Source organism: Medicago sativa, chromosome 7, assembly GCF_051527215.1.
Source record: "Medicago sativa cultivar Bolivia chromosome 7, Bolivia_mono, whole genome shotgun sequence".
In the NCBI taxonomy this organism is placed as follows: domain Eukaryota; kingdom Viridiplantae; phylum Streptophyta; class Magnoliopsida; order Fabales; family Fabaceae; genus Medicago; species Medicago sativa.
The window spans coordinates 80,000,955-80,013,767 of record NC_140755.1 but is presented as its reverse complement, the minus strand read 5'-3'; the positions used below and the strand labels follow the sequence as shown (position 1 = coordinate 80,013,767).

Genomic DNA, 12,813 nt, shown 5'->3' with positions numbered 1-12,813 from the left:
TAGGTCCTTGATCTAATTCATGTCAAAATTCATTTTAAAAATTGCATCTGAGGCATTTTGAGTCAGTTTAGTCCTTAAGGGCATTTTAGTCATTTCTAGTGTTGAAACTCTGTTTAATCTCTGAAAAATTGTCTCTGAGTCTTTTCAATTGGTCTGAATAAACTCTTGCTTCTATTCCATGTTAAAAACCATTTTAAAATTGCATCTGAGTCATTTTGAGTCAGTTTAGTCCCTAGGGGCATTTTGGTCATTTCACACAAAATTTTGACAGAGAGAGGTTACTTTAAAGTACCTCATTTATGTAGTTGGTTCATTTTAGTCCATTTTGTGTTTTTTATTGGTTTCACTTTACGTTTTTTCCAATTTACCAATTTTAATCCAATTTTATTATTAATTGCATTTCAGTCCTTCAAGATTTTAAAATTGCACTTTAGTCCTTTCTTCCATTTTATTTTCCTTTTAAAAGTCTCTTTCAATTTACGTTTTAGCCCTTTTTCTAAAAATTGCAGTCCAGTCCCATTATTTCTAACAATTGCAGAATGGTCCTTATTTTGTATCAAGTTTGTTTTTGTCTTTTTTTTAGTTTTGCAGGTTGGTCCTTTAACTTTCAAGAATTGCAAAAGAGTCCCAAGTCCCAAATTAGTCCAAGGCCGAGCCAAATGAGCCCAGTCCAGGTGTCATGAATCCATTGGTCAAGGCAATACACATGTCAGCTATAAATAGGCCACATCACCAATGCACAGAGAAGACTCATTCATTCAATGCCATTCACAAAGTGCCAACTCAACAAACACAGTTTCCCATTCTCTCTCTTCTCCCAAGGATCAAAATCCTAACTGTTTTCAGAAATTGCCAAGAACACGAAGAACGTTCACGAAACCCTAACTTTACCAGAATCAAAATTAAGCCAAATTGAAGTAAATTCATCACAGTTCTCAGAGATTCACCACTGAATCATCATCATCGAACCTTAGAAACTGCAATTCAAGCACAAATTCCAAGAATTCGTACGATCACAGTAAGAGAAGTGAGAAGAAGAGAGAATAGAAGCAAGTTCTGAACCAGTGAAGAAGAAAGAGAGAAGAACACCGATTTATTTTCGGTCCAAACTTACCAGAAGCTTTCAAGGATCTTTTTGTTCGAATCTCCAATTCAAAGTTCAGGTAATCATCAAAACTTCTTCGTTTTCATTGCAAAAGCTCAACGAAAGTTCGTAAGCACAAATAAACGGTGGATTGAAGTAGGTTAACAAGTTTTTGGACTTGTTCTTTCAAAGAACTTTGAAAAGATTCGAAAAAGTTTGAAACGAAACCCTAAAAATGTAAATCTACAAAGATTCGCCGTTTATTTTGTAAATCCAAGCTCATATTCATAATCAGTGAAAAAAATAGTTTAGATTAGGGTTTCATTTCAAGAAGTTTCGAAAAGTTTTGAAAACATAGAAACCGAAAGATTCAAGCGTAGATCTGTTCATATCTAGGCATTATTTCAAAAAACGAGTTTCAGAATCATGAAGAGGAGTCAAAGACGAACACAACGATGTAAAAATTTTCAGAAAAAGTGTCCAGGTACGGCGGGGCCACCGGCGGGCCACCGTACCTCCGTCGTTGTGTTCATCGGAGAAGGTGATAGGAGAAGAAGAGAGTTGCAGAGCTTCTCTCACTAGGAGAGAGCTTAGAGAGAGAAAGAGAAGTGAGAAGTGGACTGAACCGGTCCCTTAGCCTTTTTATAAACATCTGAACCAGACCGGTTCAGTCCTGGTTCACCTCTGCTTCGTTTTCAACCACTAGATCTGGGGTTTGATGGAGCTGGATCAATCCAACGCTCCTGATGCGTTTGGATAGTCTAGATCCATCAAAGACCTTGGGCCTGGGCTTCTTTTTACTGGATTTCGTTTTCTTGCTTTGGTTTTGCTATTTCAATATTGTTTCTTGCTGTTTGCACCCCTATGTGTTCAAAACTTTGATAAAAAAAATTCCTAAAAATTTTCTACATGTTCTTGACAATTTTCTTGACATTTTTGTGATATTGTTATATGTTAAAACCTGAGGGAAAATATATGTGGTATTTCTTGCTAAATTGTTTACTATTTTTGTTAAAATTTGTGAAGTTTTGCATGTTCTTGAGTCTAAAAATCCATTAAAATTCTAAAAAAAATTTCATGTATATTTCTTGTTAGTTTTGTGATATTTTTGTGATGATTTTGCACATTAAAAATTGAAAAAAAATAATGTGGTGCTTTTCTTGCTATTTTGTGATGTTTTATATTAAAAATTTGTGAAAAGTGCATGTTCTTGATCCCTAATCATGATACATGATATTGATTTGTGAAGTGTGAATTTGTAATGAATTTCTTGCTGTTTTGAAGTGTTTTTACTGCATGTGAATATATTGTATGTGTTTGCTTGTTTTACAAGTCATGTGAATGTTTGTTTGTGAAAATAAAGTGCCAAGTATGTCTAAAATATATCATGATTCTTGACTTGCATGTGTTCTTATAATTCTCATATCATTGATTGTAATAAAGCCTTTAGAAAATTGTCATGATGTGAGGATTATGGGTTATATACTTGTTTAGGTTTTATGATAAATTTTAGGCACATCTTTGCCACTTTTATGTTAAGATTTTGTGACCTTTTGTCAAAGTTTTTTAGTGTTTCTTCTTGCTTATAATTTCTATTCTATTATGCCTTATGCTACTAACCCTTTCATTTCATGTTTCATTCATCCACGAGCATTTCATCCTCCATCTTATATTCTTAATTCCTTGTTTCTTGCACTTTAAATTTTGCCAAGGCTTAGCATGTAAAACTTAGGGACTTTGTAATTTCTTTTATGCAATTTTAATTTCTTGCAAGACCATAGAATGTAAACTAGGGCATATGTAAAGGACAATGGACTCTAATGATGTACACCGACACATGCACCGACACATGCACACCCACATCACATGGATACTTTAGATGTATGTTTAGGGAATGTATGCCTTAGATGTATGTTTAGGAATCGCGGTACTTAGAAAAATTCTCTTTTCCCAAAAAATATGAACAACTTCACTCAAATCATTTTCTAAATAAACTTTGGATCAAAATCCCATTGATTTTCCTTTCATTTCCTTAAACAAAAACCTTAATGAATTTTAATCATACTTAGACCTTTTTTGCAAGATAACTAATTCCACCTCACATTTTCCAAATCTTATGCCCTTGAGGCCTCTCTCTCATTCTTCAAAATTCCATTTTCAAACTTAAAATCAATCAACAAAAACAAAAAAAACATTTTTGGAAGAGAACTACGGTGGATTTGATCCCTTAAAAGGGTACGTAGGCAAGGAACCAATATTCCTTCAATTCAAATAAAATAAAAGTTCAAACATCTTCTTCTCCCTCCAATTCTTGACTTAGTAAACTTTAGGTGTGAATATCATTTTTTCAAATAGCATTTAAAAATAAAGCGCGCGCGTAGAAATTAAAGACGGTTCCTATAGGATACTATAGTCGTTATGGGTGCCTAACACCTTCCCGTAGCGAAAACAACTCCCGGACCTCGATTCTCAAGGGTTTTGCTTATTTTTTCCCTTCCCAAGAAAAAATGAGATATCAAAGGTTAAAAAGGTTCAAACTTAATCAATGTTTGACACCCGAAAAACCAAGATAAAACATATTTATAATACTAAAATATTCTTCCCAAATCTATTTAGGCCCAACAACTTATTCTTCTTTCTATTCTAACCTCCAATTTTACTTACACTAATAATCCTCATATTCTAATGAATAATATTTCTCTACTAAATATATAATAATACACCAAATAACAAATATATATCTATAACAATTAACAAATATATTATGCTAGTAAATACAAACATATAACATAACAAAATATCACTCAACAAAATATATTAACTAAATTATAAAAAGACATCTAATCTCAACAAATCATATATCCCTCATATAAATCATATAAATATATAAATATATTCTAAAACTAATTAAATAAAAAGGAGGGCGTTACACTTGCTAGTGAGGAAGGAGAGATTGAGCTTTGAGATTGATAGGATTTTGAAGATTGGGAATGAAAGGAGGAGTAAGAGGAGGTTTAATGTGTGAGATTTTGCTTTGCATATGAAATTAGATATTATGTTTTACTTACCTAATGCAGAACTAATGCCACTTTTTTGGAAATAAGGTAAAAAGATTTGTTCAATGCATATTATTTTTTTGAGCAGCGCAATTGAGTTGCTTAAGATAGATTTGTGGATTTGATAAACGTGTAGAATCTAGTAAAAAGATTTGTTCTATGCATAATATTTTTTGAATAACAAAATTGTGTGGCTAAAGAAAAGTTTATGGATTTGAAAAGCGTGCACCTATTATTAAAGGACGTGCATAAAGTCGTGCACCTATTTACATATCCTAATATTGAAGTTTTTGAAAACTATGCAATTGAGTGGCTCTAGACTTGACAGGATAATTTTGATAATTCAAAGACAAATGTATTATTTTGAATGCTACGGTTGTTAGTTGGGTTAGAGTTTTGCTAGGGTTTGCTAGTAGAACTTCCTTCTTTACGCACACACATACATATATAGAGGGTTGCTAATTTACTCCCACCTAAAAATATAAAGGAGTAAGTTAACAGACCTACTCCTACTTGCTTTTGAATAAATGGCTGCTTAATACTATTCAAACTATCTCTCAATATAAGGATAATTTTGTTACTTTATTTTAATTTATTTATTAATTAAAACAAGAACAAAATCCCTTTCATCATAAAACAAAAAACAAAGCACATTATTGTTGTCGCCATGCTTAACTCCTGTGTATAATTTCTGTCAAAAACTCCACTAATCTTTGTCAAAAACAAAAACGGTTACGCTGTTTTGCAAAAAAACTTAGTTTTCGCAATCATAATGAAATCGAGACTCACAAATTCTCTATTACGTTTTTTTTCCCTGGTGTTATGTTGATTTTATTATGTTAACAACAATATAGAGTTCTCCAACAGAGTTCTTTTTGCAAAAAAGAAAGAGAATAAACAAGAACATATAGTGGTTTTTTTTTTGTTTTTAAACTAGTGATGCAAAGCATCACAAAATATTTAACCAAAAAAAAAATTATTTAACCAAAAAAAAGCATCACAAAATATCATATATAAAAAGAAAGAGAAATACAAAAAGGATAGGTTGGAGGATTATACCAAAGCCAACCTAAAAAATTTACAAATCTGTAGTTAGGAAGTCCTAACTTGTTCCTAATCATTTCACGTCTAATCTCAATTGGAGCTTCATCCCACCATGCTGTATCATTGATAGATAAGCTCATAGTAGCCAAAATATCAGGACAAGTGTTTCCCTCTCTAAAAATCTGACTAACTACGAAGTTCATTTGTCTGACCTTGATCAAACAGCAGGGCCGGCCCTAGGCATAGGCCGGGGGTGCAACGGCCTAGGGCTCATGCCATTAGGGGCCCTAATTTTTTTTAAGGTGGGGGGGGGGGTGTAAGTAGAAATATTTGGTTTTTTGAGTGTGTATATAGCAAAGTTTACTAAAAGGCCCAATCATTGTCATGATGAAAGGCTGGGCTGAAGCCTGTTAAAGTTTTTGGCCCTTTTTTTGGTAATTTACTATATATACCCCCGTATACACAAATATTTCTATATACACCCTCCCTATAATTTTTTTTTTTACTTCTTAATAATGTACCAAAAATATTATTCTCGAACAAATTGGTGATATTTTTTTTTGGCCTTTTGTACCTAATAATGTGCCTCACTAATTTTAAAAATATTGGTAATATTTATTATCCAAGAATTTGGGACAATTTTATAACTAAACAAATTATATTTTAGTTGAAAATGGGCTTACTAGAGAAATTAATCTTAATGTTGTTTTTCAAAGGTTCCAAAAAATTAAATTTTATCATTATTGTAACGTCAACTTTCTTGAATTGTTTAAAAGGATTTTTTATATGAAGTAATTGATTAAAAAGATTGCAAAATTGAATTTGATAATGCAAAATCATACGAGACATAGTAAAAAGCGGGGGAAAAAATGAACACATAAAATCACAACAATGAGCTAAAAAAAATTATAATGTATTATATAAGAGACCCTTTTCCATATTATGCCTAAGGCCCGTAATACTCTAGGAACGACCCTACCAAACAGTTAGACCATCTGTTTCTTATGTGCCAAGGAACAATGAAAAATGAAGAAAATGCAAGCATAACAATCTTTGAATCTGTTTTCTAACCAAAAATTCCTCCAACCTTTTTCACATCAAAAGTGCACTGAATTCTGCCATAATGGCTGAGCCATGCCTTAGGTTTTTTGCAAACCAACCCATACAGTCAGCATTAGAACTTCTAAAAATTCCCCCCCACAAGAAGATTGCATGTGATTGGCAATTGAGGCACCATCTGTATTACATTTAGTCCAATTTTGATGTGAGAGAGATCAAATGACTTCTTTAATCAAGGGAGCATTAGAGGGATGCACTTTAATATTGAAATGTTTCAGAATTAAAAAATCTTGCATCGGGAAATGGCCAGAAGTTTTTGAAAAGTTACCTTTACATGTGAAGTTATGTGATTAATTGAAGCTAGATATAGCGGTTAGTTTAGTACACAACCCATATAAAGAAAATAGCATGTTTTGTCTTTTTTGGGCGGATTTCATGTGTCTTTCATAAATTATTCTCTAACTTTAAATACAAATAACACATATAATAAATAGATAGTAAGTAAATTTAAATATTAAAAAAAGTGTAACAAATTCAATCTTTATAGTCCATGATATATCAATTTTTTTCCTTATCCTTTATTCTTTAAAAAAAGATAATTGATGGGAGTAAATTATAAAAAAAAATGTAACAAACACAACATGATTATATGTCCAGTTTCTTTCCCTTTTAAGCTTTAAAAAGTGTTACAAACTAGACCAACTATATGCATAAAATTTTGGACTGACTTTTTTATTATTCCAATTATACTCTAAAACAATTTTTTCTATAATAATGATTGTTGTTGGTGTCATTAAAAAGATAAAAATTTAGATTATGTTTTTTTGTTATATCGCTGGTGTCATTGAAATAGATAAACAATGTTAGTTTGATTTGTTATAATTTGAAAGCAACAATCATTTATATTTATACTTTTAATCAAAATCAATTTTTTTTTATAGAAAAACACCGTTTATAATTTTCAAACTTTAGCACAATTAAAAAGCCGAAAGACGGATACGTGAGTACCCGTCTTTTCGCCGGCATAAGATAATGTCAATTCTCATATTTATTTTGACATGATCCAAACAAAAAATCAAAATACTGAGAAGACAAAGAAAGACTAAAACAATGCTTGGCTAATGCATCCACATTCAACCATATGGTTGGCTTCTCCGAAGAGTGAAAATATGTTGCCAGCGAAACTCATCACCGCTCTCCACAATAATATGATGAAAGGCTCTTCGAAAAGCAAGCTTTAATCCAAGAATTTTCCATAGCTCAGTACTAACATCACTATCAGCATCCGTATTGAGTTTAATCTAGGAATTCGATAAAACCAAATTCACATTGAAATGTTATTTATATCAACTTGATTATATACAAAACTTACAACAGAAGAAACAATTAATATGCAAAGCTTACAACAGAAGAAACAAGAAATATTCAAAGCTTACAACAGAAGAAACAAGAAAAAGACAAGGATATTATTATATATACAATAGAGTGTTTCAATGAGTTAATGAAGAAGTTGTCCTAGTTTGATCGCGTGAAGTTGATCTTCCAAAGGTGATTTTCCTGCTCCAAGCATCTTACATACTTGATCCATGGTTGGACGAGAACGTGGCTCTGGATTTATGCAAGAAAATGCTAACTTTGCAATCAAGATAACCTCCTCATTGATTGGTTTCATAACTTTTTGAGGTCTTTGATCTAAAACATCTGCCAATAATGTATCATCAGCCAATGGCCTTGTAGATGGTGACAAATATAATGAAATGAGATCTCCAGGATGTTCTCCCTTTATGATTTCCAAAGCAAGTACTCCAAAACTGTATACATCACATTTCTCATTCACTTTCATTGTTTGTGCCAACTCTGCAAACAAATGAACTTATGTTATATTTTGCACAAATCAATGAGTTTCAATATTAAATCAAGTGGTGTATTTTATGAAAAAAAATGATATGATGATTTTAATTTCTATATAAGAGAGGAAAAGGAAATGGTTCTAACCTGGAGCTGCATACCCCAGAGTTCCTGCAAATTGGGTCCGATTAGTTTCATCAGGCTTTAGAAACTTAGCGATCCCGAAGTCGGAGACATGAGCTTCATAGTCAAGATTGATAAGAACATTTTTACTCGATATATCACGATGAACAATAGGAGGTGAGCAATCGTGATGCAAGTAGGACAAAGCATTGGCGACACCTTTGACAACATTCACCCTCTTTTCCCAATCAAATACAATGGCTTGTTTTTCATTGTTTAGTATTTGATCTAAGCTTCCACCTTCCATGAACTTGTAAACCAAAAATGAGAACTTAGAATGTTGGCAATATCCTTGAAGGTTGATGATGTTCCTGTGTTTGATTCCTCTCAATGTTTCAATCTCACTCGTAAAAGACTTTGACATTTCATCATCTGTTACTAAATGAAGCTTCTTCACAGCATAGATGGCACCAACCGAACCGCTGGACAACTCTGCCTTATAAACATTTCCTTGACTTCCAACTCCAATGAGATATTTGTCATCAAAATTCTCAGTAGCTTGAATGATACTTTCAAACGTCATTTTCCCATCATGACTCCAATTTGAAAATAGTACTGCCCTTTGTGCTTTTTCTTCAGTTTGGCTTTTTTCCTTTCGTGGTTTTCTTTGACAAAAAATATAAATTGAAATTCCAACACCACACAACACTAATATTAGGGCTCCTAAAGCAATGAATACCGATCGAATGACATTTTTTCTCTTTCGACTATTGTTTGTTGGACAAGGAACCAAACCTGTGATATTTCCGCATAAGCCTTTGTTATTTTTTAATGATTGATACGGAGCAAGAAGAAAAGCTGGAATTTTAGGAAGTGGGCCTTCTAACTGGTTGTCTGATATATTAACAAAAACCAAATTCCTTTCAAAATTTTGAGGAATGGTTCCTGAAAGCATATTGTGTGAGAGATTCAACATTGACAACTGCAGCAAGTCTTCAAGAGCTGTTGGTATTGTTCCATTCAAAAGATTGCCACTAAGATCAAGTGACTCAAGAGCTGAACCAAACAGAGATGGAATATTTCCTTCAATTTTGTTTCTGCTCAAATTCAACATTCGTAACCTCGGTAGCTCCGCAACTTCTTTCGGTATCGTGCCACTCAACTCGTTTCCTCCGAGGTCCAACTCGTTAAGTGTTTGTAGCGATCCAATTTCTGTTGGGATGTTTTCCGAGAAATGATTGTTACTAATCTTGAGTTCCATTAATGATGTCATGTTTCCTAATTCCTTTGGAAGTTTCCCAGTCAATTGATTTGAATAAAGATGAAGCCTACCTAGCTTGGTCAAACGAGTAAGTTCTAATGGTATAACACCAGAAATATTATTGTTAGATATTATAAAGTTCTGAAGATTAAGACACTTTCCCCAGTTTGGTGAAATTTGTCCATGGAATTTATTATCACTCGCCTCAAAGTATTGCAAATTTGGATACACACCAAAATCTTGTGCTATATCACCTTCTATTTGATTTGCCTCAATTCTGATCCTTCGGATGCTAGAACAGTTTTTCAAAGTTGTTGGTATTGGACCAGTGAAACGGTTATTATCAGCATTTAAGAACCTTAATTTTCCACCAGAACATATTTGAGACGGCAAATGGCCAACAAAATCATTCTCAGACACAACAAAGGAATACCAATTGGTATTGTTATTGAGTTCATTTGGAATTCTACCATGAAGTTTATTGGTAGATAGTTCAAAGACACGAAGCAGCTTCAAATTTCCAATTGTAGGTGGAATTGTTCCAGTGAGATTGTTTGCTTGGAGACTAAGGATATCCAAATTGATCAAATTTCCTATAGAGGCAGGAATTGATCCAGAAAAACGATTGAATCCCAAAAACAAACGTGTGAGACTTTTCAAGTTTCCAATTGTGGAAGGAATGGTTCCAGAAAGGCGGTTGTGATCAAGTGCAAGCTCATTCACATTAATCAAGTTTTCCACAGATTCAGGGATTGAACCAGAAAGACTCATGTTATAGAGTAAGATAATGTTCAAGTTAGACATGTTCCACAAGGAGTGTGGAATTGGACCAGAAACCTTTGTGTTATTAGAAAGGATAAGTAAATTTAATTTACTCATGTTGCCTATGGTTTCAGGGATAAAACCAGATAGAGAATTTGTTGACAAATCAATATAAGTAAGGTTTGTCAAAAACCCAATTTCTTTTGGAATAGAACCAATAAGGTTACAGTTTGGAATTGATAGAAACCATAATTTGTTCAATTTTCCAATCTCAGGAGGAATAGGAGTGCCAAAAAAATTGTTGCCTCCTAAATCTAAATACAATAGGTTGGTTAAATTTCCTATGGAATTAGGGATTGCTCCACTTAATTTACAAAACAAAAAATCAATATTTTGTAAACTTTTTAATGTGAACATTTCTTGAGGGATGGGACCATCAATAGGATTTAGAGAAAAATTCAATGTATTTATTTTTGAGATGTTACCAATTTGTGGAGGAATGGTTCCATAAAAGTGGTTATTATAGATATTTAGGGTTGTGAGGTTTGTGAATGAAGAAAATGTGAGAGAGTGAAGTGTACCTTTTAGTCCAAAACTTTCAAGGTTTATGGTAGTAATTGAATTGGACTTGTCACAGTGAATTCCTTGCCATCTGCATGGATTTGTGGTATTTTTCCAAGTTGGCAAGAGAGCTTGGCTTTGGTTGTCAAAGCTATTTTTCCATTTTAATAGAGCTGATTTTGCTTCACTGTCTTGAGCTACAGCTTGTGGCCATGAAGTGAACAAAATTATGAACAGAATCATGATGAATGTGGATAGTGCCATTATTCAAGTAGATGGATTGTTTTCTAATCAATATTGTTAGATGATTTATGAATTTTTCAGGGATCTGTATATATTTATAAGTTTGAGTTTAAAGCAAAGAATGAATATGTGGGTGTGTGTGAATAAGCATTATAAAAAAAATAACCATGTGGGTGTGTGAATATATTTTTTTTATTGGTAATAGTGGGTACAGTATGTGTGAAAATGAGATTATGTCAAAAGTCTTCCTCAAATTTTATGGTCATATTTTTCCATTGCTCTAAGGGAACATTAATGCAAATTTTATGGTCATATTTCCTAAGTCTTTCTCAAATTTTATGGTCATATTTTTCCATTGCTCTAAGTCTTCCTCAAATTTTATGGTCATATTTTTCTATTGCTCTAAGTCTTCCTCAAATTTTATGGTCATATTTTTCCATTGCTCTAAGTCTTTCTAAAATTTTATGGTCATATTTTTCTATTGCTCTAAGTCTTCCTCAAATTTTAGTGCAAACTGACTAACTGAGTGATAAGATGAAGACTATTTTTTTAGGAAATTTTTTGGTCCACTGGAATTTTGTTAAGTACGGATCTATGTCGATAAAATTAATTTTAAATTATTTTAAAATAATGAAATATCAAAAAATGGTATATATTAAATGAATGAATGATGAGTAGGTATTCAACTTATATTAGCAAATTATCTCGAGTTCGATTTCCACCTTCAACTTAAACTAACAAATTAACTTAACATACTAATGTTGATTGTTCAAACAAAAAACAAAATCCAGGGCACCAAAGTGTTCATCTTTTTTTAATTGATTAATCAAATGAACATGGCAGCAGCAACTCAATTATAAAAAGGTTAATTTCTATAACACCTATTTTGTTCAGAAAATTTTGAATTTTTTTATGTCCCTCCTCATTATATAAAGGCTCCAGCTATCATCCCGGTTCATTGTTCCCTTCTAGCAGAGCTAATGAGGGATATTTGAGCTATTGAGCTGGCTGTTCAAAAGAATTGGAATCATTTTTGGTTTGGAAACAGATTTTATTATTGTTAGGCAGGTTTTTACTAATATTCATTGGTACCTTGGAGTTTAAGGAACATATGGTTTATTGTATTCATTCGATCAGGAACATGCAATTTAAATGTTTTCTTGAAGTATCACCGATAACTTATTAACATAAGTTGAAAACAACTTATGAACATATCATAATATGTTCTCAGAAGTTTCCACAAACAATGTCACAATTGTTTATTTCAATAGATAAATACAAATAAGCCGATTTAAAGATGCCTGAATATTTATTGGACGGAGCTTAATACCACTTTCTTTTTTCTTGCCATTCAACAAAGAATTGATTATTCTTCCAAAAGAAATAAGAATTGATTATGTCATTCAACTGTTACTATATTATTATTTTTATTTAATCAAACTATCCACACCTAAAAATGGGAATTAATTTTTCCTTTCAACAAAGACTTGATTTTAATTTTCTATACGGTAAACAAAAAATTGATATCTATTAACAAATTGTATTATTTTATATGCATTGACCATCGACCAAATGATTAATATAAATCGTGTGTTAATTATCACTATAACTTTGTTCTTATTATCTTGTTCTTGCTCTACTGACTAGGGTTCTGCATAGCTTTGGCTCTGAGGATTGAACTCGGCAAGAATCATGAAGAACGCAGAAAATCTATCGCAAACTTAGATAGCTCAGCTTATTTGGGTTATAAATTAGAAGAAGAAACACTATTA

The 12,813-nt window shown here is 32.4% G+C and overlaps 1 protein-coding gene across 1 annotated transcript; it reads right to left on the bottom strand.

The window, feature by feature from the left end:
- Window positions 1–7,533: 7,533 nt before the first annotated feature.
- On the bottom strand, window positions 7,534–11,109 carry LOC146909013 (uncharacterized). The gene is made up of 2 exons (XM_085729775.1): window positions 8,239–11,109; window positions 7,534–8,100 (listed from the first exon to the last, which is right to left on the bottom strand). Exons 1-2 carry the CDS (start codon window positions 11,060–11,062, stop codon window positions 7,742–7,744), a joined length of 3,183 nt encoding a protein of 1,060 aa, XP_085585901.1. The 5' UTR covers window positions 11,063–11,109; the 3' UTR covers window positions 7,534–7,741.
- Window positions 11,110–12,813: the final 1,704 nt, after the last annotated feature.

What these genes read in the sequence shown, in the direction of transcription:
- LOC146909013 (XM_085729775.1), bottom strand. Translation starts at nt 11,062, where the DNA reads ATGGCACTATCCACATTCATCATGATTCTGTTCATAATTTTGTTCACT. An exon ending in TCTGGGGTATGCAGCTCCAG is followed by an intron (nt 8,101 to 8,238) that starts GTTAGAACCATT and finishes ATTTGTTTGCAG; the next exon opens with AGTTGGCACAAACAATGAAA.